This window comes from Amblyraja radiata, chromosome 16 (assembly GCF_010909765.2).
Source record: "Amblyraja radiata isolate CabotCenter1 chromosome 16, sAmbRad1.1.pri, whole genome shotgun sequence".
NCBI classification, from domain to species: domain Eukaryota; kingdom Metazoa; phylum Chordata; class Chondrichthyes; order Rajiformes; family Rajidae; genus Amblyraja; species Amblyraja radiata.
Window position 1 is genome coordinate 10,519,231 of NC_045971.1, and position 27,985 is coordinate 10,547,215.

At 44.8% G+C, this 27,985-nt stretch overlaps 2 protein-coding genes across 5 annotated transcripts in view; one reads left to right on the plus strand and one right to left on the minus strand.

The window, feature by feature from the left end:
* Positions 1–1,616: 1,616 nt before the first annotated feature.
* Positions 1,617–18,046, plus strand: LOC116981890 (2',3'-cyclic nucleotide 3' phosphodiesterase). 4 transcript variants are annotated; one of them, XM_033035071.1, is made up of 4 exons: positions 1,617–1,721; positions 13,742–14,378; positions 15,412–15,545; positions 17,064–18,046. In XM_033035071.1, exons 1-4 carry the CDS (start codon positions 1,698–1,700, stop codon positions 17,472–17,474), a joined length of 1,206 nt encoding a protein of 401 aa, XP_032890962.1. In that variant the 5' UTR covers positions 1,617–1,697; the 3' UTR covers positions 17,475–18,046. The 4 variants fall into 4 exon arrangements, with proteins under 4 accessions (XP_032890962.1, XP_032890965.1, XP_032890963.1 ...); XM_033035074.1 differs by having other exon boundaries at positions 1,708–1,729; XM_033035072.1 differs by lacking the exon at positions 1,617–1,721 and adding an exon at positions 7,984–8,051.
* A 5,696-nt stretch (positions 18,047–23,742) lies between these two features.
* The window catches only part of dnajc7 (DnaJ heat shock protein family (Hsp40) member C7), a 45,042-nt gene continuing 40,799 nt past the window's right edge, over positions 23,743–27,985 (minus strand). Inside the window, exon 14 of the mRNA XM_033035069.1 lies at positions 23,743–26,685. Coding sequence (XP_032890960.1) covers positions 26,648–26,685 — 38 coding nt within the window. The 3' untranslated portion in view covers positions 23,743–26,647. The remainder of the gene's footprint in view (positions 26,686–27,985) is intronic.

The following is a 27,985-nucleotide window of genomic DNA, read 5'->3' on the forward strand; positions in this document are numbered from 1 at the left end:
TACAAGTAAAAAAGTACCCAATACGCAATAAATTTAACATAAACATCCACCACAGTGGAATCAATTCCTCACTGTGATGGAAGGTAATAAAGGTAAGAAGACACAAAGTGCCAGAGCATCTGAGGAGTGATAGGTAATGTTTTGGGTCAGGACCTTTTGTTCAGACTCTCCAGTTTGGGGCATTTTTAATTTAGTCAACAGCCTCCTCTTGAATGTCACTAAAACTAAGGAGCTGATTGTGGTCTTTAGAAGGGCACAACAACTGAGGACGTACACGCCACTGGGGATCAATGGGACTACTGTGGATAGGGTGAGCAACTTTAAATACCTGGAGGTCTACATCACTGGTGAGAAAGGCAAGACAGCGCCTTTACCACCTCAGGCAGCTGAGGAAATTCAGAGTCTCTCTGAGAATCCTTCAATCCTTCTACTCTGGTGCTGTAGAAAGCATCTTGTCCGGAAACATCTCGATCTGGTTTGGGAACAGCTCTGCCCAGGACAGGAAGGCTCTGCAGAGAGTAGTGCGTTTGGCCGAACGCACCATGGGAATTACACTCACCCCCTTGCAGGACCTATAGGGAGGTTGCATGCAGTCGAGGTCACGACCCGTGACCCGTACTGTTGCCACGCAACGCCAACTGGAGTACACGCGGGGAACAACAGGTAAGCATTTACTATGGCTGCCAGCACAGCGGGCCCTTCTTCTGGCCCAGCATCCGGACTGGTTGCACACCCGCGGACCCCAGGCCGTCTATCCCCACGGCTGGGGCTGGGAGGTGGAGGAGGAGGGGGTCGGGGGGGGGGCGGAAGAGGTCAACATGCTGATGTGGGTGGGCAGAGGGAGCAGACCGTCCCCAACTCTGCTGCAGCTGACGTTGCCTGGAGCCCCGTTCCCCCTGGCCCCGTGTGTGTGGGTGCTGCCGACCCACAGCCCCGTGACAGTGTGGCCCACAGAGGGAGACGGGGCGGAGGGCGGCCCTGGCTGGACAGCGCTGACCCCGGGGGGGGGGGGGGAAGTGGGGGCTGCCCCGAGGGATGCGCTCCATCAGTGCTCGGGTTCAATGACAGCACCCACAAATATTCATAGTGCTAAATATGACAATTTCAGCGGGTTTTTAACAGGTAAGAAAGTACGCGTTCCGTGTGTTAACAGTGTGTGCTGGAAGCTGCCATGTCCTCCACATGGGTTGCGCTGCTCCTTGCCCTGCTCCACGCCCTTTGACCCAATGACCTTACGTGCAATCCCCTATACACCAGGAGGTGCAGATCCAGAGCCAGCAAGATTACGAAGGACCCCGAGTCCCCACCATCCCAGCAACCGACTGTCACGCTGCGAAAACAGAGGATGAGACGGAGTTTCTTCCCTCAGGCCATCAGGACTGCAAACTCTGGTCTCACCAGGGACTCATTTACTAATTTACTGTTGTGTCTCTTAAAAATAAAATGTAAACACTGGTTCTGTACCGTTCTGTTCTGCTGTTTTACACAATCCCACAGGCATTGCCACTCTCATCCCACTGTACATCTTGTATGTGTATGTGACAAATAAAGTTAACTTGACTTGTGCTGGTGTCGGGGGCGCGCTTTGTGCTGGTGTCGGGGGGCGCGCTTTGTGCTGGTGTCGGGGGCGCGCTTTGTGCTGGTGTCGGGGGCGCGCAGGCTGGTTTCGCTTTGCTGTGTGTGTGAGTGTGAGTCCGATGTGGCGGCGGATCGGGCGCTCGGTGAGTGAGTTGAGTCTCAGTGCGGGTCCAGTCCAGTCCCGGGCGGGGCGGGGCAGCAACTAACCTCTCCCCACCCTCACCCTCCTAGTCACCCCAACCCTCCCCACCCACCCCACCCACCCTGTCTGTCTGTCTGTCTGTCCCGCGCCGTTGGTCACTAACTCGCTCCCTGGTATTGTTTACGCCTGCATGCAGCTTTGTCCATTATGTGATCCTCCATCTACCAACCCCGTGTGTTTTTCTCCAGCAAACCCCAGGCTGCCGGGCCATTCTCTGCCCATGGAACACAACGCGCATTTTAACGTGTCCATGTTTGCAGTAACAACAAGTGCCTGGCCCGGCTGGTGGGAGGCAGTGAACGCCCTTCCGCGGGAGCCTCTCCCCTCTCTCTTTCTGTAAAATATTGTTTACAACCCAATGATATAATTCTCCAGTTTCTGGCACTACGCCCCTTGTGCCCCTCCCTCTCTCCCTCTCCCCCTCTCTCCCCCTCTCCCCCTCTCTCCCCCTCTCCCCCTCTCTCCCTCTCTCCCCCTCCCTCTCCCCCTCCCTTTCCCATCTCTCTCTCCCCCCCTCTCTCCCTCTCTCTCTCTCTTCCCCCCTCTCTCCCTCTCCCTCTCTCTCTCCCCCCCTCTCTCTCCCCCCCTCTCTCTCCCTCTCCCTCCAGTGCCCTAAACCCCAGCTGTCTGCAACCATTTCTCCCACCACAATCCCACCCTCCATCCGGCTTTAGTTTCCCCTTCTCTTCTCTCCTGATCCTACGCCCTTTTCCCTGTATCTCCTTTCTCTGTCTCATTTTGTGCTCTCTATGCCTTTTGTGCCTTTTGATCTCTAGCCTTTGTCCACCCATTTGACCCCCCCCCCCCCCAACCCAGCTATTAGTTGCCAGAGATGGACACAAAGTGCTGGAATAACTCAGCGAGTCAGGCAGCTTCTCTGGAGAAAAAAGAATAGGTGACGTTTTGGGTGGGGGCTATTCTTCCCACTGAAAGTCACCTGCCAGGCTTTGCCCTCTCCCCTTCACACCCCCCCCCCCCCCCCCCCATCCCACTATTACAACCCAAAACGTCACCCATCCATGTCCTCCAGTGATGCTTCCTAACTGGCTGAGTTACTCCAGTCCCTAGTTTTCTGTGCTAGTTTCCAGCAACTGCAGTTCCTCGCACCTCTCCAAGTATTAGATCGAGCAGATCAAAGCTCTCCAACCTCCACGTCCAGCTTTGGCCCGCAACCTTGACTTACACCGCTTGCCTGCACAGATGCTGCCTGACCCGATGAGTTCTTCCAACCTTCTGTTTCTGGTCCCAGAACGCTGATTATATTCTCGTCCTTAGCAACTGCTAGGGATGAAAGATCAGCCCTTAACCTTCTAAACCCCGAACAAAACAATCCAAATCCCAGTTTGTAGAAAGGAACTGCAGATGCTGGTTTACACCGAAGATAGACATTAAATTCTTTAGTAATGCCCCTGTACCACTTATGAAACCTGAACGGAAACCTCTGGAGACTTTGCGCCCCACCCAAGGTTTCCTTGCGGTTCCCGGAGGTTTTTGTCAGTCTCCCTACCTGCTTCCACTACCTGCAACCTCCGACAACCACCTGCAACCTCCGGGAACCGCACGGAAACCTTGGGTGGGGCGCAAAGTCTCCAGGGGTTTCCGTTTAGGTTTCCTAAGTGGGACAGGGGGAAATACCTCAGCGGGACAGGCAGCGTCTCGGTTTATGACCCTGGGGAGTTGTGAGGCCAGACAGCTGTGTCTGTACCACACCTGCGCTTCTTGGTTTCACTTCCATTGTAAAACCGGAACGCGCTGCAGATACGCACCAGGTCAGGCAGTATCCGTGGTGAGAGAAACTAGGTTGGCATTACAGGTCTGGAGTTCTCATTCTCAGAAAATGGATGGAAACACTCAATATAGCAAGCAGCATCTGAACGTGTAGGAAGGAACTGCAGATACGTTGAAGGTAGACACAAAATGCTGGAGTAACTTAGCGGATCGCAGTATCTCTGGAGAAAAGGAAGGGATGACGTTTCGGGTCGAGTCCCTTCTTCAGACCATTCGGAGTATCACTTATATGTGGTAACAAGACAATAATAATGGATTTTTCTCTAGCATGTGATTGAGGTATAGGAGTCTGAAAATCATAACCACCAGCTTCAAGAATAGCTTCTTCCCAACAGTTATCAGGCTCTTGAACACTACACAATACTAACCTCTATTATGTACTGTCTATGGTTGCACTAAGGCCTTTGGTTTTATTTTTGCACTGATATTGTGGTTATTCATTTATTGAATTATTGTTTATTAAATATTATCCATGTGTATTGTGTTTACAGGTGTGTCAATCTTCTGTAAGTAAAGATGCCTTTGTTCTGTTGTCGGTACATGTGACAATGAGACACTCTTGAGCATCTGTTGAAAACTCAACGTTCCTCCTTTCACAGATGCTGGATGTTTACAGCACTTGCTGACTTTATTTCAGTTTCCTGGCATCTGCAATCTTTTATTTTAACCGGCATCTGTGCCTTCAACCGCCAGATTACTATACAATGTTGTGGGTGCCTCACGTTTCCTGTCTTGAGATGCTGCTGAATGCCTTCAGCTGTTCAATGCCCTGGTTAATTGAGAATTGTGCACCTAAAGTCCTGACCTTGGAGTGAGGGCAGTGTGAAAAAAAACGACAACTGCACACACAGGATTAAACAGAATAGACTTGAATTTGGACACAAAATGCTGGAGTGACTCAGCGGGATGGGCAGCTTCTATCCAGAAACGCTGCCTGTCCCGCTGAGTTACTCCAGCATGTTGTGTCTATCTTCGGTGTAAACCAGCAGCTGCAGTTCCTTTCTACAAACTTGAATTTGGATTGTTTTGCTTGGGGGTGAGAAGGTTAAGTAAGGGCTGATCTGAATCTGAGGTTTTCAAGGGATGGTAAGAGAGAGGTTAGCTTCAACCTTCAGGGTCTGAACCACCCTGCACTGTCCTAACCACAACCCTACATCAACACCAAACTACAACAGACTTTGTATTGGTTACAATATGTACCCAGCTTGCAAGGTTACAATATGTACCCAGCTTAGGTAGACAAAAGTGCTGGAGAAACTCAGCGGGTGTGGCAGCATCTATGGAGCGAAAGAAATAGGCAACGTTTCGGTCCGAAACCCTTCTTCAGACCCAGCTTACCCTGTCTGAAGAAGGGTTTTGGTCCTAAACGTTGCCTATTTCCTTCGCTTCATAGATGCTGCCTCACCCACTGAGTTTCTCCAGCATTGAACGTTTATTTGTTGTATTGTGTTAATGTGCACTACTTACTTCAGCTTACATCATTATGGTCTGGTTACCACGTGTAAGCGATAATTAGTTGTGTTGTTGTGTTAATGTGCGTCTAAAGATGGAGTATTTAGGGATTTCATTGTTCTGCTGCAAGATTATATGACTTTTCAACACCATTGTCTCTTGAAGTTTGGAACTAAACTTAATAAATGGCAGTTGATGCCAGCTTGGTGGTTAGATTGCTAACTTTTTTTAGCTAAAAATAATGAGGTATAGGGGGATAAGTTGGGAGCAAGGAATTCGCTCTCAGATCAGACATGATCTCACCGTAAGGTACATAGCCTGGAGAGGCTAAGCTGGCCCCACCTGTTCCTGCCACCTGTTCCTAAACTTGTTGACAGAGATTAGTGCTCCAGTATCTTTTTTTATGACATGATGTCATATTCTGATGAGAATGCTCCTGTGAACTGTAATTTGCTATGTGACAGATGAAGTTACATTTAAATAACGCACCTATATCACATAGCAAATAGCGATTCACAGGAGCATTATCTAAGTAGAAACAAAGAACTGCAGATGCTGGTTAAAGCATAAAAGGACACAAAGTGCTGGAGTTACTCAGCAGGTCAGGCAGCATCTCTGGAGAACATGTATAGTCGACGGTTTGGGGTGGTCGGGACCCTTCATCTACACGGGGGCCTTGATCATTTTGAGATATTAGTGGATGAGGGATCCATCATCGTAGACACTAAATGCAGAGCTGGGATGAAAACATGGTGGTCCGGCCGTAAATGGAGCGTTGCGTCCAATTTATGATGCGAGAAATGTTGCATCAATCTACTGCGTCCAATCAAGAATAGACAGGGCAGAAGTGATTTTTTTTTTTCAGTTGCTGTTAACGGCCAACTTTGGTGATTCAGGAGTAAGCCAAATCTGAAGGGAGTCCGTCTTATTTTGTTCTACGGGTCAGCCATGGTTAGAGGCCAAACAAATCTGCGGAGGAGATTGGCGGGAAGAGTCCAGCACACCTCACTGGTTCTTTATTATCACATGTACATAAGCTCAGTGGTATTTGTTTTTGAATACAGTTTTGTAAAGTATTGCCACACACAAGCAGAATCCCTGATCCCACAATCCCCAGACCTCAAATATATTGCATTCTGTACTTTTACAATGGCGATACATCGCAGGTGAAGATTGATCTGATGTGACGAAGATCAAACATGACCACGACCATGTTTGGTGTGCTTGGGTGGCAAGGTAGACAGTCCAGATCCTCCATGTGCTCCTACAGGGGTTTGAGACGCTCGATAATAAAGTCTATCAATCAATCGATCAATCCCGTCATCTATTGTTTGTGATGGTGCAAAGACCCTGCTCCCGAGATATCTTATTGCCCAGACCTATCAGCTGCTGCTTCCCAGTAACCAGGGCTGTTCTTAGACGCCTGGTACTTTTCATATTTCCCTCCTGTTGGTGCAGTGGTGGCTTGGATTGTAAACCAATTAACAGAACCCTTCTGTCTTAGCTCTCTGGAGAGAGTGTCTACACTTTGCCCCCTCAATCCCATTTCTTCAGCATGTCTCGTGTATAGGAAGGTACTGCAGATGCTGGTTTACACCAAAGATAGACACAAAATGCTCGAGAAACTCAGCGGGACAGGCAGCATGTTGTTTAAGAAGGACTGCAGATGCTGGAAAATCGAAGGTAAAAATGCTGGAGAAACTCAGCGGGTGCAGCAGCATCTATGGAGCGAAGGAAATAGGCAACGTTTCTGGCCAAAACCCTTCTTCAGACTGATCTGACTTCAGACTTCAGGCAGCATCTCTGGAGAGAAGGAATCGGTGACGTTTCGGGTCGAGACCCTTCTTCATACCGAAATGTCACCCATTCATTCTCTCCAGAGATATTGCCTGACCCGCTGGGTTACTCCAGCATTTTGTGTCTATATTCAGCATGTCTCAGTCAGTGGGGACCCTTCTGCAGACTGATTGCGGAGGTGGGAGGAAAGAAAGCTGTTAGACGTGAAGAAAGACAAAGCCTCTTCCAGCATTCTTTCCTTTCGCCACCACAATCAATATGAAGTAGGGTCCCGACCCGAAAGGTCACCTGTCCATGTTCTCCACGGATGCTGCCTGACCCTGCTGTGAGTCACTCTGTATTTTTCCTTGGTGAACCAGCATCAGCAGTTCCTTGTGTCTACACCTGTTGACATTGCAAAGTACTGTTGTTGCTGCACAGAACTACAATAACAAGCATTTTATCAGCCAGACTGCAAAAGCACTCGTTGTACCAACTCCTGAAGCTTTAAGATAAAATAAAAATGACGTAATCAAACAGGCTTTTAATGTGGCTCCCTATCCTCAGCTGTTAAGGCAGAAACCTAATATTGTTTTAACTTGGAAATTTTGGTTGCATTTCAATTTATGTGTAAACCTGACTTTATAGACATTGCAGAAACATAGAAAATAGGTGCAGGAGGAGGCCATTCGGCCCTTCAAGCCAGCACCGCTATTCAATATGATCATGATCGATCATCCAAAATCAGTACCCCGTTCCTGCTTTTACCCCCATATCCCTTGATTCCTTTAGCCCGAAGAGCTAAATCTAACTCTCTCTTGAATTGGCCTCCACTGCCTTCTGTGGCAGAAAATTCCACAGATTCACAACTGCAAAAGTTTTTCCTCATCTCAGTCCTAAATGGCCTACCCTTTATTCTTAAACTGTGACCACTGGTTCTGGACTCCCCCAACATGGGGAACATTTTTCCTGCATCTAGCCTGTCCAATCCTTTAAGAATTTTATATGTTTCTATAAGATGCCCTCTCATCCTTCTGAATTCCAGTGAATACAAGCCCAGTCGACCCATTCTTTCATCATTATGCCCGACTTTGTAGATGGATATTTCTTTCAATATTATTGTGTGGGCTGTTATAGTTAATTGATGAGTTACTGTTCACATTATTGGCTGCTTCCCATCGCAGTAGTCTGCCTTGGGCAATCCCACGTGAAATTTCCATGGCAACGGCCCATTTCTAACCCAGAATCCTGCATGGTAAGATGTCGCCAACTAATCTGTCCAGTTCTGTGGAAAACATCGAGATGAAAAGGCATAGGGGCCGAGGGAGTCTTTGCAAACCGATGAAATAATATGTTTTTTTACGGTCTTTATGTATGAAGCAGGACACGAGGTCTCGAGTTTTACATACAATGGTGGTGAATCGTCACTAATATTTAACCAGCTGGCATGTTTTGAAGTTGTGAAACTTGGCAGAGCACACCGTTTTTCAAGGCTGATTGTAGCGAGATTGATTGCTGTAATTGGGAGTGCAGATGTATCTGTTTGTCTAGCTTCCTTTTAGTTTCAAGCATTGAAGTGTGTGTGTGTGTGAAAGCCGGAAGCCTGTGTAGCTCTACAATCTGCTGCCCAAAAGGTAAATGTAGCAGTTTGTTTTGTTGTGAAGGGTGTTCGATGGCTGAAATGCCCCGGTCTTGTATTTTTTGTGGATAAGTCTCCCTTTGTTAATTTACTGTCTACAGGGAACACCTTTGCTTCTCTTTCTAATTTTTCGGAGTTTGGTGCATCTGTCGTGGTTTTTCAGAGGTGTTCCCAGCATTCGTCGTTGACAGGACTGCAAGGGCGAGAGAGTAAATTAATCAGTATCCCATCGCTGAAGTATCAGGCAGGAAGACGGTAGGCGGTAGGCGGCGCGACTCTCGTCAGCAGCGGCCTCTGCAGTCCGTCCGCGTTTTTATTATTTTATGTCTATGTTTTTATGTAGTTTTTGTTATTTTTGTTGGGGTATGTGTGTGGGGGGGTGGGGGTGGTGTGGGGGGGTTTGGGGGTAACTTTTAAATCTCTCCCTGCACGGGAGACCCGACCTTTTCTTTGTCGGGTCTCCGTTGTCGTTGGGGCTGCAACGAGGAGCGGCCTCCAACAGGAAAACCGGGGGCTCTGGTGCTGACTACTCACCTCACCGTCGCGGAGCTGGCCGAGTCCAGAGCGGGTGGAGCTGTGGTGGACGCTGCTGCGGCCCGACCCCCGGAGGTTCGGTGGCTGCAACTGCGGGTTTGGCGGACGGCACCGGGAGCCCGCGGGTCCCTGGAGGGAGACCGCTTTTCAGGGCTCCCGCAACGGCGACTTCTCCCGCCCGAGTTGCGGGGTTGAAGAGCTCCTGGAGCGGGGCCTTACAGCACCGCCCCGCGCGGCTTGGAATGGCGGCGGGACTGCGAGCGCGCGCCGGGGGCTCTAACACCAAGACCCGGTGTGCGACCTTGCATCACCCGGCGTGGCTTAAATGGCCGCGGGACAATTCGCCATCGCCCGCCGGGGGCTTTGACTTTGACTCTGACATCGGGGGGGGGAGTGCAGTGGAGAGAAAAGTTTTTTTGGCCTTCCATCACAGCAATGTGATGGATGTTTATGTAAAATATGTTGTGTCTTGGGTCTATTTGTTTGTAATGTATGGCTGCAGAAACGGCATTTCGTTTGGACCTCAAGGGGTCCAAATGACAATAAATTGAATTGAATTGAATTGAAAAAAAAAAAAAAAGAGATAGTTTAGTTTAGAGATATAGCGCAGAATGAGGCCCTTCAGCCCACAGGTTTTATCTGGATGCTCCGGTTTCCTCCCACACTCCAAAAACGTACAGGTTTGTAGGTTCATAGGGCTAGATAGGGCTCTTAAAGATAGCGGAGTCAGGGGATATGGGGAGAAGGCAGGAATGGGTACTGATTGTGGATGATCAGCCATGATCACATTGAATGGCGGTGCTGGCTCGAAGGGCTGAATGGCCTACTCCTGCACCTATTGTCTTGTCTATTGGCTTCGGTAAAAATGATAAATTGTCCCGAGTGTGTAGGATAGTGCTAGTGTACAGGGATCACTGTTCGGCACGGACTCGATGGGCCGAAGGGCCTGTTTCTGCCCTGTATCTATAAACTAAAACTAAACTAAATAGTACATTATTAAGCCAGTTTTCGAGTCGCCAGATATGGCACCAGTTTCAGGTCCCAGGTGTTGTAAGTGCAGAGTTTCTTAACCTGACCCTGCAGGCTTGTTGTCCTGGCGACATCGCAGGGTCGGCCTGGTCACGAGTAGACATTGGTATCCTCCACCGCTGCCTCCATTTGCAGCAAGTGGCAGTGACGTTGAACTGTAACCCTATAAGGGCGTGGAAGCGGGGACAATCAGTGAACTCAAAAATAAATTGAAAGAAATGGCCTCCACAGAGGGCAGTGGAGGCCAAGTCACTGGATGGATTTAAGAGAGAGTTAGATAGAGCTCTAGGGGCTAGTGGTGTCAAGGGAGATGGGGAGAAGGCAGGCACGGGTTATTGATAGGGGACGATCAGCCATGATCACAATGAATGGCGGTGGAGGCTCGAAGGGCCGAATGGCCTCCTCCTGCACCTATTTTCTATGGTTCTATGTTTCTAAATAAGTTCACTGGGCTGGGGGGATCGAGCAGGAGGGGGGGGGGGGTCGGAGGAGGGGGGGGGGGGGGGGGGGGGGGGGTTCGAGCAGGAGTGGGGGGGGAGGGGTGCTGACTGGTATACAGGGAGCTGGCAAGTTCATCTGGACTAATTCAACCTTCTGTTTGGTTACGACAGTTGTTCAGTTCTACGCTTGGATGAGTTGGACCAACGGGCCTATTTCTGTGCTCTGTTACTGAATGACTGATTTCATTTGTAGTATTTTCTGTTCTGGTTCCCCAGCTGAGAGTCTTTTGTAAACAGTGAATATTGAATTAGCCAAAGGTGTTAAATTGCCAAGAATTGTGTTCAGATCAAGGACTGGAAAGGTTTTGTGGGATATGGGCCTAATGCAAGCTAATGAGACGGGCATCTTGATAGCATGGACGTGTTGGGCTGAGTGGCCCGTTGCCATGCTGTATGAGTCTTTGACTGTCATGATTATAAATGTGTATTTGGTGAACACATAGTTTGAAGTAACTGGAGCTTTCTAATTGTGTCCAAGATCTGTAGGAGAAGCGTGTAGGGAGGAACTACAGATGCTTACACCAAAGGTAGACACAGAATGCTGGAGTAACTCAGCGGGTCAGACAGCATCTCTGGAGAAAAGGAATAGGTGACGTTTTAGGTCGAAATGTCACCTATTCCTTTTCTCCAGAAATGCTGCCTGACCTGCTGAGTTATTCCAGCAGGACAAAGTAGCCTTTTGAATGACATCGCCCACCGTGTTTCCTTCACCACTCGTAAATCTTCTCTGCACTATTTCCAGCTTAACATTTTGCCTATGGCAGGGTGACCAAAACTGAACACAATAGTCCAAATGTCCAACGTCTTGTACAACTGAATACAACATCCCGACTTCTATATTCAATATTGTCACTGATGAAGACTAAAGTACCGAAAGCCTTCTTGATCACCTTATCTACCCTGGACAAGTGCATCTAGGAACTATGTACGAGCACTTCACGATCTCTCAGCTCTACCACATTCCTCTGAGCTCTGCCATTCACTGTGAAGGTGCTGCCTTGGTTTGACCTCCTGAAATGTGACACCTCGTTGTGCTTCAATAACATGCCAGCGGGAGACTGGCTAAAAGCCCTGTCTCACTGTGCGAGCTGACCCACGAGGTGCCCCGAGCGAAAGACTCGTGGTTGTGTACGAGATTCCAAGTGTATGATCAAGAGTTTAACCGAGTTCCCACGGGTTTGACGCAGTTTGCCGTTTACTTGTCATTTCTGCGATGTCCCAAGTTCGTCTCCCGAGTTACTAAGTTCCTCTCCCGAGTTACTCTTGAGCCAACCGCTCATGAAGGTTGAATGAAGATCTGTTTTAATAAGCAACAGTGTTTGAAGTGTTTAACCCAGCAGCCAAATGCAGGGTGGCGATCCGAAACATGTTCTCCACAGATGTTAGTTCAGCACTTTTGTGTTTCAAGACAACAGCACCAGGGTAGTGGGAGATGGTGGCGGAAATACTGAATGGCACACAAGCCTTGCTGTACTGTAGACGCTGCAGAAACCTGTTGGGTATGAGAGGTTTAGAGGGTTAGAGGCCAAATGTGAGACAAGGTCATCCCTCAGCTTCCTGCACTGCAAAGAAAAAACAACTCAAACCTATCCACCTTCTTCTTGCAACCCAGCCCTCCAGGAATGACCTAGCTTGGAATGAACAAGTTGGACCGAGGGGGCTTTTTCCGTGCTGTAACACTCTATGACCCCCCCATAACCAAACCATGTAAATCTCTCAGAGCGGGTGGCATTCTTGAGATTGAGACACGGAGATTGTGACAGAATCCCTGGTCTACAGGCCGGACACAAAGTTGGCGATGTATCGGATTCACAGGGACATTGGCCACCCCCTCGCCTCTCAGTGTTTTTTCCCCCTACATTCTTCCTCTATTTGCGAGGCCTCCCTTTGACTGAAACACTCGACTTGATCGCTCTCTACCGCAGGGATTTGCTCCCACATGATGTAATTGTTTAGAATTTACAGCATGGGAGCAGGACCTTTGGCCCACCGAGTCCATGCCTACCATCGATCACCCGTACCCAATTTCTCGTTTATCCCACTTTCGCATCCCACACACTAGTGGCAATTTACAGAAGTCAATGAACCCACAAACCTGTACGTCTTTCTATAGTTCTATAGTTCTTCTATATACACGGTTTAAAGACCCATATCAGGTTTACCGCTTAATTTCCAATTCATCTCACCCACAATCCAAAAGAAAATCACTCCACAGTTCATTTTTAAAGAAAACGTGCCTTAAGGGGACTGCAAATAGTTAATAATGTTTGCTACATACACTTCAGTAGTATATAAGTCTGTATATTTAATTCAAACATCAACATAAAATGGATTTGACACAAATGTTCACTGTCACCTTTTTAATATGGTAGTAAAAACAGACGAGAAACTAGTCGAGAGTTTATAATAATGTCGACATAGGTTAGTGGACGACTGTCTTGTGTTTGAGTGATGTAAAGCAACCTGTGCCCTGACAGGGATTACACCAGGCACTTATTTATTCCATCCTACCATTGATTTATTATTTGAGGAAATTCACACCATGCCACACATTACCCTTGCGGGTCGACCTAATTTCAGTGTTTAGTTACAACAGGCAGATTACTTAAACAATCTTAAATATTGTCAGATAATTTATTAACCTGGGGGCTGTAAGTGGAAACAAATGGAAAGTATATTTAGAACATAAACCCAGAAAAATAGTTGCTTTACCCAAAGAGTGACAAACGTTTGGAATAATAGAAGAGTCCAAATGAAATCATGATAGTTGTAGATTCACGAGTCACTACGGTAAACACACGGGCGACTACGTTCTTACAACGTGTTTAAATGTTTCAATTTTAAACTTCAAGAGTACATTTTACTCGTAGAAAACTTTAAACATGTTTGAGTTTTTTCAAGAGTTATCAAGTTTCAAGGGTACCTGCCGTTAGCGCCACGAGCTGCTAAGTTGCGTCCACGAAATCCGACGTTCCACTGCGCTAATTGTATGTGATTACCACGAGTTAAATTTGCTTTAAACTCAGGGTACCTCGTGGGTCAGCTCGCACAGTGTGACAGGGGTTTTAACATCTCTGCATCTGGTGGCATATTAGGAAGAGATTGCACTTGGCACTAAAGGGAGACACAAAATGCTGGAGTAACTCAGGCAGCATCCCTTGAGGGAAGGAATGGGTGACGTGTCGGGTCGCGACCCTTCTCCCTGATTCCATTCCTCACTATTTCCAATTCTTTGTGTTTCAGATTGGAAACTTGTTCAAAATGGGGGCGAAACCATCCAAGTCCAAGAGTCCAGTGAGCTGCAGTTTCCCTTTCCTTGAAGACAAAAGTACCATAGAAGTGATGAAGGAAACTTACGCCTTCGTTATTCTACGGGGCCTGCCGGGCAGCGGCAAGAGTACCGTGGCCAGACAGATTGCGGAGAAGTATCCGTCCATCTCTGTCGTGGCTTCTGCCGATCACTGGGAGATCACTCCCTTGCCGAAGGAGTCCGAGACCGATAGCAGTCGGTACGATAAGTTGGACCAGCAAATCAAGGAGTGTTTGGGAGACAAAACGATCGTCGTGGTCGATGACACCCATCACAATAGGGAACGCCTGGACTACCTCTTCGATCTGGCCAAAGAAAAGGACTACATTGTCTTCATTTTTGACGTCAGACCCGCGAACAGCGACCTCGCTAGTTTGGTGAAATGTAGCCACTGGAATTACACTGTGCAGCAGCTGAAGCTGATGGAGCCAGAGTTACAGAAGAAGGTTCTCCCATACTACTTTGGCTGGTTCTTGTGGAGGCAGGATGGGGAGAAGATGCGCAAATATGCAATGGATTTCCTGGATGAGCTCAGCAAGAATGAGAAATTTGGGGAAGAGTTTTTTAAATGTACGTGGCTTTTTCTGCAGTGAATTTAGAGGCCATGGGGGGGGGGGGGGGGGGGGGGGGGGGGGGTGGAAGGTGGGGTTTGAGGACGGAAGGGACTTTGTCTCATAGTTAAAGTCCTGGCTGATTAAGTTTTGAGTTCTCCTCCTGCACATATTCTGTACATTTCCTGAAGCATCATTGACCCAGTGAGCCGTGTCTTCTTGGAGACCGAGTCAGGATAGTGAGGTCATGGCAGCTTCCTTTCTCAGTTGGCAAGTTCGTCACGGCGTTGCCAACTATGGTGGTCAACCAACCAGCAGAGAGAAGGTTGAGTGAGACTCCAGCACTGGTAGCCATCATGTACCTCACTTTCCGGCAGCTTGTCTCTACCTTCACCCTCCTCCCAGCTCGTCCCATCTGTTTCCCTCCTCTGCCTGTCTACCATCATCTGCCCGATTCCTCCATCCCTCTCCTCCATCCCTCTCCCTCCCCCATGTGGTTCCATCCGCCCAAAGTCCATCTCCTCTTGCTGTGAACTCACCACATCCCATCCCCTCTCCCCTTTACACTGGCAACCTGCACTCTCCACTCTCAGTCCTGACGCAGGGACTCGAACCAGACCGCCGACCATTCCTTTCCACCCATAGACGCTGCTTGGCTGGCTAAGTCCCTCCAGCAGATTATTAATTGCGGGAGAAAGTCATTGTGAGCTTGAGGAGTATGTGGGAGGGGATAGGGTGCGGAGTGGGGGAGGAGTGGTGTGGGAGGGCAGGTGGGGTGGGGGAGGGTGTGTGTGTGGGGAGGAGCTGGTATGGGGGAGGACAGGTGGGGTTGGGGTTGGTGTGGGAAACAGAGAGCAAGGTTAGAGTAGGGAGGGGAGAATGAGGTTACAGTGTGTGAGCCTTTAACCACAGATGTGATTTAAAAAAAAAGATGAAATCAATGACCTTGCAGCCACAAGGCCATTCTGCCCATTATGTCCATGCTAGCTGCTCCCCATAGATTAAAGCAGAGAAGCCAGACAGTGCAGTAAATGTGGTTTTGCTCACTGCAGATGTGAAATCAGATTCCAAAGAGAACTTCAAACTGGAGGAGTATTTCCAGAAGAAGCCCAGTGTGCTACATTGTACAACAAAGTTCTGCAACTACGGAGCAGTCCCAAATAGTGAATCTTACGCTGGATCCAAGGTGGGTAACTGCGGCTCACTGTCGGGGATGTAAATTGACCAGAACTCGAGCGAGGCGGTGGGACAGGGTCAGTGTGCACAAGCTGTTTGCGTGAATGAGTTTAGCACAAGCACTGCCACCTCTCAGCTTCGTTGTTCAGTGTGAAGGTAGACACAAAGTGCTGGAGTAACTCAGCGGGTCAGGCAGCATCTCTCTGGAGTATTGCCAACTATGGAGTTCAGTATTCAACTTACCGTACTAGCTGGAGAAACTCATTCATTCATTTATTCAAAATATCAAATAGTCGCAAAAAGCATAGCTATAAGGAGTTTAATGGAGATGTGCAAGGAAGGATTTTACATCGAGAGCGGTGGGGACTTGGAGGACATTGCTCGGGGTGGTGATGGAGCTAGATATACTAATGGTGTTTACGAGGCTTTTAGATAAGTGCAGGTAATACGATACGATAGAACTTTACTTATCCCAGGAGGGTAATTGGTCGGCCAACAGTCATAAAACACAACAAGATTCATGAAATTAAAATGAAGAGTGGAAACTCCAGGATTGGGGATGTGCAAAGATTGGAGAGAGAAGGGGAGTCAGTCGACCCCATGACAGAAGGGGGAGGAGTTGTAGTTTGATAGCCACGGGGGGAAAAGGATCCCCTGTGGCGGTTCTGTGCTGCATCTTGGTGGAACCAGTCTGTTACTGAAGGTGCTCCTCAGGTTGACCGGTGTGTCATATAGGGTTACAGATCATGTTCGGCACAAACATCGTGGGCCAAATGGCCTGTTCTTGTGCTGTACTGTTCGATGTAATGTCTCAGAAGGATTCCCTCCTAGCTCGAGGTGTATTCCTTCTACTTACTGTTGTACAGTTTCTCAGTCTGGTTGTCTGCAGTTTATTTGGAGATTTGTGTCACCGTGGTTCTAAGTATGTGTGATTGGTGTGGTCGAGCTTTGAAAGAGGTGCACCTCTGTATCATAGAGGTATTTAAGACGAAGAGGGGAATAGATAGGGTAAATGCAAGAACCAGAGGACATAGGTTTAAGGTGAGAGGGAAAAGATTTAATAGGAACCCGAGGCACAACTTGCTCACAGAGAGTGGTGGGTATGTGGGACGATATTCAAGAGTTGTTAGTTAAGGCAGGTACTATAACACCATTCAAAGGACATTTGGACAGTTACTTGAATTGTAATGGTTTAACCCAAACGCAGGCTGGTGAGATTAGTGTAGATGGTGGACATGGGCTGTGTGACTGTGAATCAGCTCCAGCTCTAGCTCTGATCACTGCCGTGGGCCAAGAACTAAATTCCAGAGGTGAGATGAAGGTGACTGCTCCCGATTATCACTCTAGCATTTGACCAAGAATGGCATCAACACTTGTCATCTTGGAAAAGGAGACATTTTGCACACAGAAGACTTTGTGAAATAAATGTGACTTTACTCTTAGTAATCCAAAGATATCAATTGCACCTGTATATTAGGAAACAAATTTACAACTCGATTAATAACTCTCATTGTTTCCCCAATTGTAGACTGTTGATGACTCCCTTTCAAAGTGCTTTGTCCTGAAGGTTTCAGCATTGTTCATCACACCCAGAACACTGGGAGCCCGTGTTGAGCTGGATGAAGATCAGCAGCTGCTCTGGCCTAAGGATGAAGAGGCAGTTGGTAGTGGAGACCAGGTGAAACTTCCACACAGCAGCAGATCCCACATCACCTTGGCATGTGCTCCTGGAGTGCCAGCAGTTCAGACTGGACTCGATCTGCTCAATATTTTAAAAGCTGAGAATGCAGAAGCCCAGCCTAACCTTCAGGTCATGTTGGAGCAAGGTCAATGTTGTTGTCTTGGCGAAGGGAGGTGGATAATGAACCTGCCCAACTCCATTAAAGTGAAGACCCTTTTCTCTGGGTTTTATGCAAAAAAGAAATCCACCGCTGAATGAAGGGAAGTTAGGAGAAGCAAACATTTTTTTTACTTACAGTATGTTATGGCACATATAAAAAAAAATCAGTGGAAGTCAAAATCTGTGGTACATTACTGTAATCTCAAGCACATTGCCTATTTTTTTTTTTTTATTATTAGACGACAATTTTCCAAATTTTTTGTTAAATTTGTAATTGTAATATTCTGGTAGGTCATTTAGTTGGCTTTAGGTGTAACTGCATGCCTAGTGTTTAATTCTGCTACCAAATGTAGTCCGCTGCTCAGCAAGACCAATTGGTGATTTAGCCAAAGCAAGATTAGCATCTGGTCAAGCTACATTTAATGACAGCCGAGTTCTGCGCAGCCATGTGCAAGTTTAGGGGACGAGGGTCACACATTTGTTTGTTGTGGCAATCTACTCCTGCAGAACCAGCCAGCTTCATGTTGAAATAACTCAAAGGCAGCCAGCACTATTCAGAATCAGATGGACACATTTGCTTTAAGCATGCGCGTAAATATCCATATGATGCTGTTCTTCCTGCTACCGCAACGCCTGGATTAATGATTCAATAAATAATTTGCAACAAACTATTTCATCGATACGTTTTGATTCCACCTCTCACTCGTATGCTCAACAATTTATTTGCTAGCTATCTTGGCCACCATGGGGATAGATTATTCTTGTATGTGCTAAGACAGCAGTACATCTCAGTGCATGGTACTGTTGGATATTCACACAAGGAGCATTGAGGGGGGGGGGGGGGGGGGGGGGGGAGATGAAAGTGGAAAGATTTGGTTCAGAAGTTAGGTTTAGCTATGCATGTGCATCTTTCCAGCTGCTAATGCTCTCCTAGATCTGTACAAGAATCTTTATTATCTATGGTAATAAAAATAGCATGTTTTAATGCGTGATAACCTAGACAATAATAGGTAAGTACAGATTCTTAATCTGAATCCATGTCAGTAGTTTGTCGCCATTATTAAACCTTTAAGGGAGTATTAATGCATGAATCTCTTCCCCACGACTCACCCACTGAATGCTGCAAATGACTGATGGGTAAGAAACATTGTCGACGCTGAACATATGGATTTAACTCTGCTTCTGAGACAATTCTAATCAACTCAATGGAACGAATTTCAGGAGCAGAGTTCGACACTACACGGAAGATAGACACAAAAAGCTGGAATAATTCAGCGGGACAGGCAGCATCTCCAGGGAGAAGAAATGGGTGACGTTTCGGGTCGAGACCCTTCTTCAGAATGGTTAGGGATAAGGGAAACGAGAGATATAGACGATGATGTGGAGAGATAAAGAACAATGAATGAAAGATATGCAAAAAAGTAATGATGATAAAGGAAACAGGCCATTGTTAGCTGTTTGTAGGGTGAAAACGAGGAGCTAGTGCGACTTGGGTGGGGGAATGCCGGGGCTACACTACACCACGTTTAAAGCTGCAACAGAAAGCGACATTCATCCCCAATGAAGCACAAATCAACATGTTATAAACAAGCACTAGGCTAGAAAGTAGCAAACTCAAGTACAAAGTAGGGTGCTTGTTTGAATCTAGCTGCAAAGTAAAAATTTGTGTCAGTGTGATCGGATACAACTGGGTACAAAACACAAATCCTTTGGATAACCCATTGTAGAATTGAGGGCTGCAGCGCTACCAGTACCTGCAGAAGTAGTTCAGTGAAGAAGCCTTCCAAAAAAAGCTCAATCATGTCTACCTGTAGAAAATGTGATACCCTGCACCTGATCAAGCAGCATCTCTAGAAAGCCAACTTGTACCTTCCACCTCCCAGCAAACTTTCAACTGAAACGTTGCCTATTTCCTTCACTCCATAGATGCTGCTGCACCCGCTGAGTTTCTCCAGCACTTTTGTCTACCTTTTTGTGTTTTCTAAAAATTTCTCCTTTCATTCAAGCAATAACTAGTTATTTGCTGAACAGCTTGAAGCACCTAATCTGTCCTTTCCTTCAGATTATTTTCAATCCCCAGCAACTGATGTTAAACTGTTAGTTTAAGATGACTTTCTCAATTTCACATTTAGAATATAACATTGTGCAATATAAATATAATTGGCAAATCTAGACCTTTGAAAACACACACAAATTTGCTACTTTTACTCCATTTATTTCTTTTAATTATGAAAATAGTCTACATTTCCATCATTTTTCCAATGACCATTCTATATACTTGTATTAAATCCAATGGGTTTCATTGCCTTCTTGTTGTACCTTTGCACTACTGCTCTTTTACCTTTATTGAGAAGTTGCATTATATCATTAATTTTCCAATCAGCCATTTCCTTAATAGCCATTATACCAGTGCCCATCTGCTGTCAACATCAGGAGAGATAGAGATCACCACTTACTGTGGAGACTAGTAAACTGGGTTAGCTAACGTCTTTTGAGGACTAAATTACCACATGAGCCAGACCAGAGAAGGCAGAGAAAGGTCTGATGGAGTGAAAAGACATAGAGCAATCGTGTTTTATTTTTATTTCACTTTGTACATGAATACTGTACAGAGTGTACATATTGTACAGCAGTAAAACATTGAGAAATGATACAATCAGAACAAAGTATGTGCAGCTTAATACACATCACAAGGCTCACTGGAGAAATACAATACACAAAATAGGAAACGTATTCAAAATGCTTCAAGAGGTGCAGTTGGGGTCTTATCGTCAGGACCCCCTTAACCAGAAAATTACTCTGCTTCAGCATGGATTTTATAAACTCTATAAACGTTTGAATACCTAGGCTCAAGGAGAGATAACACTGGAGAAGTACTCAGTTGGAGGAGCTACAAAGTCACAGTAATGCCAAAATCAGCAGTATTAATGGGGCATCAGTGATCAATACACTTTGACAATGCATTCAGCTCATGTTTTGCTGACTCTATGACTCTGTAACTCCAGTGAGCCAGTTCTCCAAAATGTCAAGACAAAATAAAAAGAATGAAGCAAACAATGAACAAAACAACACATTAATGCCAAACCTGCTGCTGATTTTACTCGGAAAAAGGAAGTTGCTCCCCTTTTCGTTCGTTTTTCTTCAGACAACAGCGATCTGACACAGACTGGATTTGGCAATTCTCAGTGCGAAAACAGGTATAAAAATTAAAAAGATTTGACCCTTCCCATCAGCAATTACTTTAGCAAATCAAAAATTGATTTTGTAAACCAAAAATTTAGATTTTGTAAATCAATAATCAAAGAGAGTATGCTTCTTATACCCCAACTCCATACCCCCCCATACATTCAGTGCCCTCCATAATGTTTGGGACAAAGACCCGTCATTTATTTATTTGCCTTTGACCTCCACAATTTGTGATTTGTAATAGAAAAAAAATCACATGTGGTTAAAGTGCACATTGTCAGATTTTATTAAGGTTTTTAAAAAAAATACATTTTGGTTTCACCATGGAGAAATTACAGCTGTGTTTATACCAGGTATAAGAGAGCTCTCAGCACCTAATCTTTCCTCCAGTCTTTCCCTCACCTTTGGTAACTTTTATTGCTGTTTATCAACACGAGGCCCAAAGTTGTGCCAATGAAAGTCAAAGACGCCATTATGAGACTGAGAAACAAGAATAAAACTGTTAGAGACATCAGCCAAACCATAGGCTTACCAAAATCAACTGTTTGGAACATCATTAAGAAGAGAGAGTACTGGTGAGCTTACTAATCGCAAAGGGACTGGCAGGCCAAGGAAGACCTCCACAGCCGATGACAGAAGAATTCTCCCTATATGATCCCCAAACACCTGTCCAACAGATCGGAAACACTATTCAGGAGTCAGGTGTGAATTTGTCAATGACCACTGTCCGCAGAAGACTTCATGAACAGAAATAGAGGCTACACTGCAAGATGCAAACCACTGGTTAGCCACAAAAATAGGATGGCTAGGTTACAGTTTGCCAAGAAGTACTTAAAAGAGCAACCACAGTTCTGGAAAAAGGTCATATGGACAGATGAGACAAAGATTAACTTATATCAGAGTGATGACAAGAGCAAAGTATGGAGGAGAGAAGGAACTGCCCAAGATCCAAAGCATACCACCTCATCTGTGAAACACGGTGGTGGGGGTGTTATGGCCTGGGCATGTATGGCTGCTGAAGGTACTGGCTCACTTAACTTCATTGATGATACAACTGCTGATGGTAGGAGCATAATGAATTCTGAAGTGTATAAACACTTCCTATCTGCTCAAGTTCAGACAAATGCCTCAAAACACATTGGCCGGCAGTTAATTCTACAGCAAGACAAGGATTCCAAACATAACGCTAAAACACCAAAGGCGATTTTCAAAGCTACAAAATGGTTAATTCTTGAGTGGCCGTCAATTACCCGATCTGAAACCAATTGAGCATGCCTTTTATATGCAGAAGAGAAAACTGAAGAGGACTAGCCTCCAAAACAAGCATAAGCCAAAGATGGCTGCAGTACAGGCCTGGCAGAGCATCACCAGAGAAGACACCCAGCAACTGGTGATGTCCATGAATTACAGACTTCAAGCATGCAAAGGATATGCAACAAAATACTAAACATGGCTACTTTCATTTACATTACATTGCTGTGTCCCAAACATAATGGTACACTAAAATGGGGGGACTATGAATAAACACTGCTGTAAAGTCTACATGGTGAAACCAAAATGTATAAAATTGGCCTTTATTAAAATCTGACAATGTGCACTTAAACCACATATGATTTTTTTCTATTACAAATCTCAAATTGTGGAGTACAGAGGCAAATAAATAAATGACGGGTCTTTGTCCCAAACATTATGGAGCGCACTGTACACAGCAACAATAAACTTGAAGCAAAACAACATTTGCAAATGATTTCCAATGCGAGAGAACACAACACATTTTGAAATGAACATGAGCATATTGTTTCGATTGTTTCAGATACAAGTAATTCCTCAATATTGTTCTGAAGCACCTCAAAGGTTTACCTATCTTGTGCACTTTCAACTTTGTTTCACATTTTCTGCTTTTATTTCAGGTTTACAGCATGCAAAAGGCTTTTAATCTAAACTCAAAGTTACCTTTACACTCATCCCTTAGTTACTAAAAAGTGACACACACACACACACACACAAAGCTTAGGTCTCTGACCCGAGTCCATGTTCTATTCAGTTTACGGCGTGTTTGAGAATTCCATTCTCTGAAGGGACAGTGTTGAAATGGATTGAATCTCTGAACGCTTCTTTCAACTTGTCTTTGGAATCTGGTCTGAAACTGAATTTAAAGCCTTTACATTTCTCAATCCTCTCCTTAATGAACCAGATGGCCCATAATGGCAGGCATACAACCTTTATGGAATTAAATGCTTTTTAAGTACAACATCAGTTTAGAAAGGAACTGTAGATGCTGGTTTACACAGAAGATTGACGCAAAATGCTGGAGTAACTTAGCGGGACAGGCAACATCTCTGGAGAGGAGCGGCAGGTGACATTTCAGGTCGAGATCCTTCTTTGTAACTGCCTGTCCCGCTGAGTTACTTCAGCATTTTGTGTCTATCATCAGTTTAGATACTACCATTTGCTTCTGCTTCCAAGGAAAATGGAAGGCTCAAAAAATGGCCACAGATGATGAACATCATCTTGGTGGTCCCAGCAGGGAGTGGTGTCCGGACAAAACAGGATGGCTGTCATCGCTTTGACGACTGAAGAGTCAGCAGACACTTGGCATTCGTGAACAATAACCGCTTGGATGAAGTACTAGATGGACACCACCGCCCAGGGAATTGCAATCCTTACAAAACATATCACTTACTTGGCATGCTTGCGAAGAACATGAGAATTAAAACTGGGGGAATCTTACATACTCTATTTGTGGGTTTTACACACATTAAAATTAGTGGCAATATTAACAGATGTTAGATGTTTCAATTTTTTACATTCAGTTTCTCAGTATCAGACCATGGTGTATTTAAATAATTTTCGTCAATAAGACCGCTCAGAAGTGAGATCCTGACACATGGACGTTGCATATTGTTCTAGTCAAAAGATTATTAGAGATGGGAGCAGTAAAAAGATATTGGAATTACAACTGGTGGAACACAATGATCCAGTACAATTTTTCTCAAGATGTTCTTTTGAAGCTTTTTTTCAGAATCCCTCAACCTCATGCAAGGAAAGCCTCACATTTATAGTTTGGGATTCTTGAATCTTAACTCTTCACATATTTCTCAAAATAGGCCATTAACAAAAAAAAAAATCACATTGTCTGACAATTCTAGAATGTCAACCTTTGATCCAGCATGTTTTTTTTAAGTTGCATATTAACGCATGTTTGCATTAGCAATCCCTTCTGTCCATTCATTACTACTATTCACTTCTAGTTTGGTTTACATTATTATGGTGCAGGTTACTTGGATAAAGGATATATACACCTCTCTGACCAAACAACAGGCAATTAGGACGAGGATTTTCATTAAGTAACGTTTGACTTAAAATCAATAAAAACCTTAAAAGGGGCAAAAGAACAGACTTGCACAACCTGTTTTGTTATGTTGGGAAGAACATCTTCAATGCCCTAAGGAAACATTCAAAAATATTGTTTTGAAGAAATTCTTTAGAACTATGCACCTTTGAACATTAAAATACACCAGTCTGTTTGATTTTAAACAGTAGAAGTGGTAACTTACCTATTTGCCATTCCAAACAGTTGAATCAAAATGTTTAGTATGATTTTACACCAGAATGCTAACCAATATTAACAGAAATGTTTTACTGCAATGTCTGGTCTACCGCAGAGTAGAATTTGGCAAGGAATTCAAAGTTTTATGTTTAGTCAGCTCTATGTAAAGCTCAGTCTAAACAAATGGTGCAGTCCTACTCCTGGAATGAATGCTGCCAAGCCAACACGAAAAGAAATTAAACTACTTATTTACTAAAAAGTTGCCACCCCTAACTTTGAAATGGACTTTGCAATTTATTCATTTGTCAAGGCGAGGAGACACGCAAGAGTTATTCCCATGTAAGTTAGTATTACATCAAGATAGCCCCAGCCATTAACCGGATGGATTATTACAGAATTCCATTAAAACGGGAGCATTTTTTTCAATAATGTGACCTGATTTAAGAAGATTAGGAGGACCAAATACTGAGCGCAGAGCCCTAAAGACATGGGAGATTTCTGAACTTCGTGGACATGAATTCATGGCTGAAAGACTAGATGAGCTGGAATCCCTTTCCTGACATTCATTTGAAATGGTCAGTGTTTGAACACATGCTTTGTGAATGGTTGACACTTACAGAGGTGTTCTAATTTTTATTTTAAATCATGCGGCGACGACAGGGTCGAAGATATTCGCAAAATTAGAGCTCAATGAAAGGTAGAAGTAGCACTCTGTCAACATGCACAAAGGGCTCCAACATGCTGCAGGCTACCATTTGTAGTCTAGTCCTTCGCCAAGATCTTCCAAATGATGATGAATAAGATCTTGTAAGAAATGAATCGTTTTTTTCCTCATGACAAGCAGACACAACGTCAAATAAAAGCCTGCTGTGCAACTTGGAGCATTTACTCTAAAGCTATTTGAATTTGTGGAATTATTTGCCACAGAAGGCTGTGGAGGCCAAGTCAAGGGATATTTTTAAGGCAGAGATAGAAAGATTCTTGATCAGTAAGGGTGTCAGGTGTTATGGGGGGGAAGGCAGGAGAATGGGGTTAGGAGGAAGAGATAAATCAGGCATGATTGTATGGTGGAGTAGACCTGATGGGCCAAATGGCCTAATTCTGCTCCTATCACTTATGGCCTTATTTACCCTTCTTCCTATACCCACAACTTAGAGCATTTACTTTAAAGCTATTTACCCTTCCAATACTCACATCACCAAATTATTCCCATGGAAACATTTTAATCAGATGCAGAACAAAAAATAAACACTTTATACGTTCGGCCTATAAATAAAATGTCCAATTTTAAGTTTATCCTCCTCTCAAACCGACCTCATTCAATCATCTCAGATACTGATCTGCCGAGTTACAAGCTTGGCCTTAATGCAACCAACAGACACTAAGGAGCCTGGCAAATAAACTTATCTGCTCAGGTCTCCCTGAAGCTCAAGAACCTGACCTCGCGTGGTGCAATGTTTAATAAAACAACCAAAGCAGCCCTGCCAATGCAGTCATTGCTGAGGGAGCAATGCTGAGTATTAGTTTGCCAAAAGCTACACTCTGTGGGAATATAATATCTAGATGCGATCAAACATATGATCAAGGCCAAAAGAAATGAGCATCAACAGGTCCACTCTAATGGTGCGATCTGCAAGGAAACCTTCACAAGGAACGATCTTTGCGACAATGCTGTCACTTTTGGGACATGTACATCATGTGAAGGGAGCTGTGTAACTGGAGGTTGACTGCAACAATGTACGGTTCATGTTTCCTTTCAGGTTTATTTAAAAATCGTGCACTTGTGCAGTTTTAGGCTAAGCACGTGCAGACATAACTGTTATGTTAAATATAACGTAGAATGGAACATCTAACGACTTCCAGAACTTGAGAGGTTTTGCTCACTAGATCTTTGTGCTGTTGTGAATTACTCCGGCTCTGAGGCTCCAGATATAGATGGAACTTAACAATGACGGCAAACTTCCTGCTGGTCCACTTGTAAAGCTGACAGGTCTAAAATCAAATCATTTTCCCATCTCCCCCTGTCAATCTCTAAAGCTCCTTTGACTAACAAGGCAGATTTTCCTGGAAGAACGACAGAGAGGTTGACAAAATATAATGTGTTCCAAAAAATCTGTAAGGTTGATCATTCCGAGGAGAAATATATGCTGCTTCATTGAGAAAAAATTCCTTTGTGTTTTAGACAAAAGGTTGATTTTCCACGTTGGGAGGAAGCATTCAGCTCCGCAAAAGTTCAAAAGATTTTATGTATCTAACTGAAGGTCATTAGCAGAAGGGACTGCATACTTAAAAAAAACTGAGGTAATCCTTTTTATTTTTAATAAGATTATAAAAACAATGCATTAATAGGTCAGTTTCATACCCTGTGACGACAGCTTCTATTTTTCAACAGAACATACAAGTAGATGAATACAAGAGGTATCCAACTGAAACATGGAAGATTTTTCTTCTAAATAGATTAAACACAGGGAAACATGGGTATTGATTTATTTTTGCTTGAGTTACACCCAGTGACATTGAACAAAAAAGTTGTGCATTAGCCAAACTGGAAGAAAAAATTCCCAGGACCAGACGCTGTAAAGAAAGAGAATTCTGGTATTAATATCAACAACAATAACAGTGTATAAAATCACGAGAGGAATAGATCGGGTAGATGCACAGAGTCTCTTGCCCAGAGTAGGGGAATCGAGGACCGGTGGACATAGGTTCAAGGTGAAGGGGAAAAGAGGAATCTGATAGATAACTTTTTCCACACAAAGGGTGGTTGGTGTATGGAACTAGCTGCCAGAGGAGGTAGTTGAGGCTGGGACTATCCCAACGTTTAAGAAGCAGTTGAACAGGTACATGGATAGGACAGGTTTGGAGGGATATGGACCAAGGGCAGGCAGGTAGGACTAGTGTAGCTGGGACACATTGCACAAGTGTGTGCACAAGTTGGACCGAAGTGCCTGTTTTCACATTGTATCACTCTATGACTCTAGCTACATTCAGTTGAACTATGTATAAACACTACTGTAATTTCTACATGGTGAAACCAAAATGTATAAAAACACCCTCTAATAAAATCTGACAATGTGCACTTTAACCACATGTGATTTTTTCTATTACAAATCTCAAATTGTGGAGTACAGAGGCAAATAAATAAATGATGGGACTTTGTGCCAAACATTATGGAGGGCACTGTACAAGGGAATATGATAGGGTATTCAAAAGGGAACTGCAGATGCTGGAATATCGAAGGTACACAAAATTGCTGGGGAAACTCAGCGGGTGCAGCAGCATCTATGGAGCGAAGGAAATAGGCGACGTTTCGGGCCGAAACCCTTCTTCAGACCATATGATAGGGTAGACGTTTTCACGAGTGGGAGAGTCATGAACAAGAAACAAAGTTACAAGATAAGGAGAGGTGCGTAGGAATTGTTTGTTGCAAGAAGGTGGTGAATCTCTGGAATTCTCTACCTCGGAGCGTTCTGATGGCCAGATTATTAGAGGTATTTAACGAAGACTTAGATAAACATTTGTGGGAAATTAGAGGGCATGGGAACTGGCAAAGAAGTGGAATAAACCCGGGCCAGATGAGTCATTGAATGGTGGGGAGGGCGTGGGGTCAGACAGTCTACTGGCCATATTTTCTTGTGTGCATTCTCGCTCTCTCTCACATACTAGGTTACCTCATCTGAATGGCAACTTTGACTATGAATTGATGAAGTGAATATTGTCAGGCTATTTATTCAGAATGGAAATCCTGGTTAGGACTTATCCTGATCCACTACTTATTTCTACAAGAGCCTCTTCAAACATGAAGCACACGCAGTCTTGCCCCATCCACTTGTTAAAAGTTTTTAATGCACTATTACACAGCAACATTCCATTT

Bases quoted from the DNA above. Each gene is read 5' to 3' on its own strand.
- LOC116981890 (XM_033035071.1), top strand. From the start codon at position 1,698: ATGTGGCGGCGGATCGGGCGCTCG. The intron at 1,722-13,741 runs GTGAGTGAGTTG...TTTGTGTTTCAG, and splicing joins GGCGGCGGATCGGGCGCTCG to ATTGGAAACTTGTTCAAAAT. The intron at 14,379-15,411 runs GTACGTGGCTTT...TGCTCACTGCAG, and splicing joins TGGGGAAGAGTTTTTTAAAT to ATGTGAAATCAGATTCCAAA.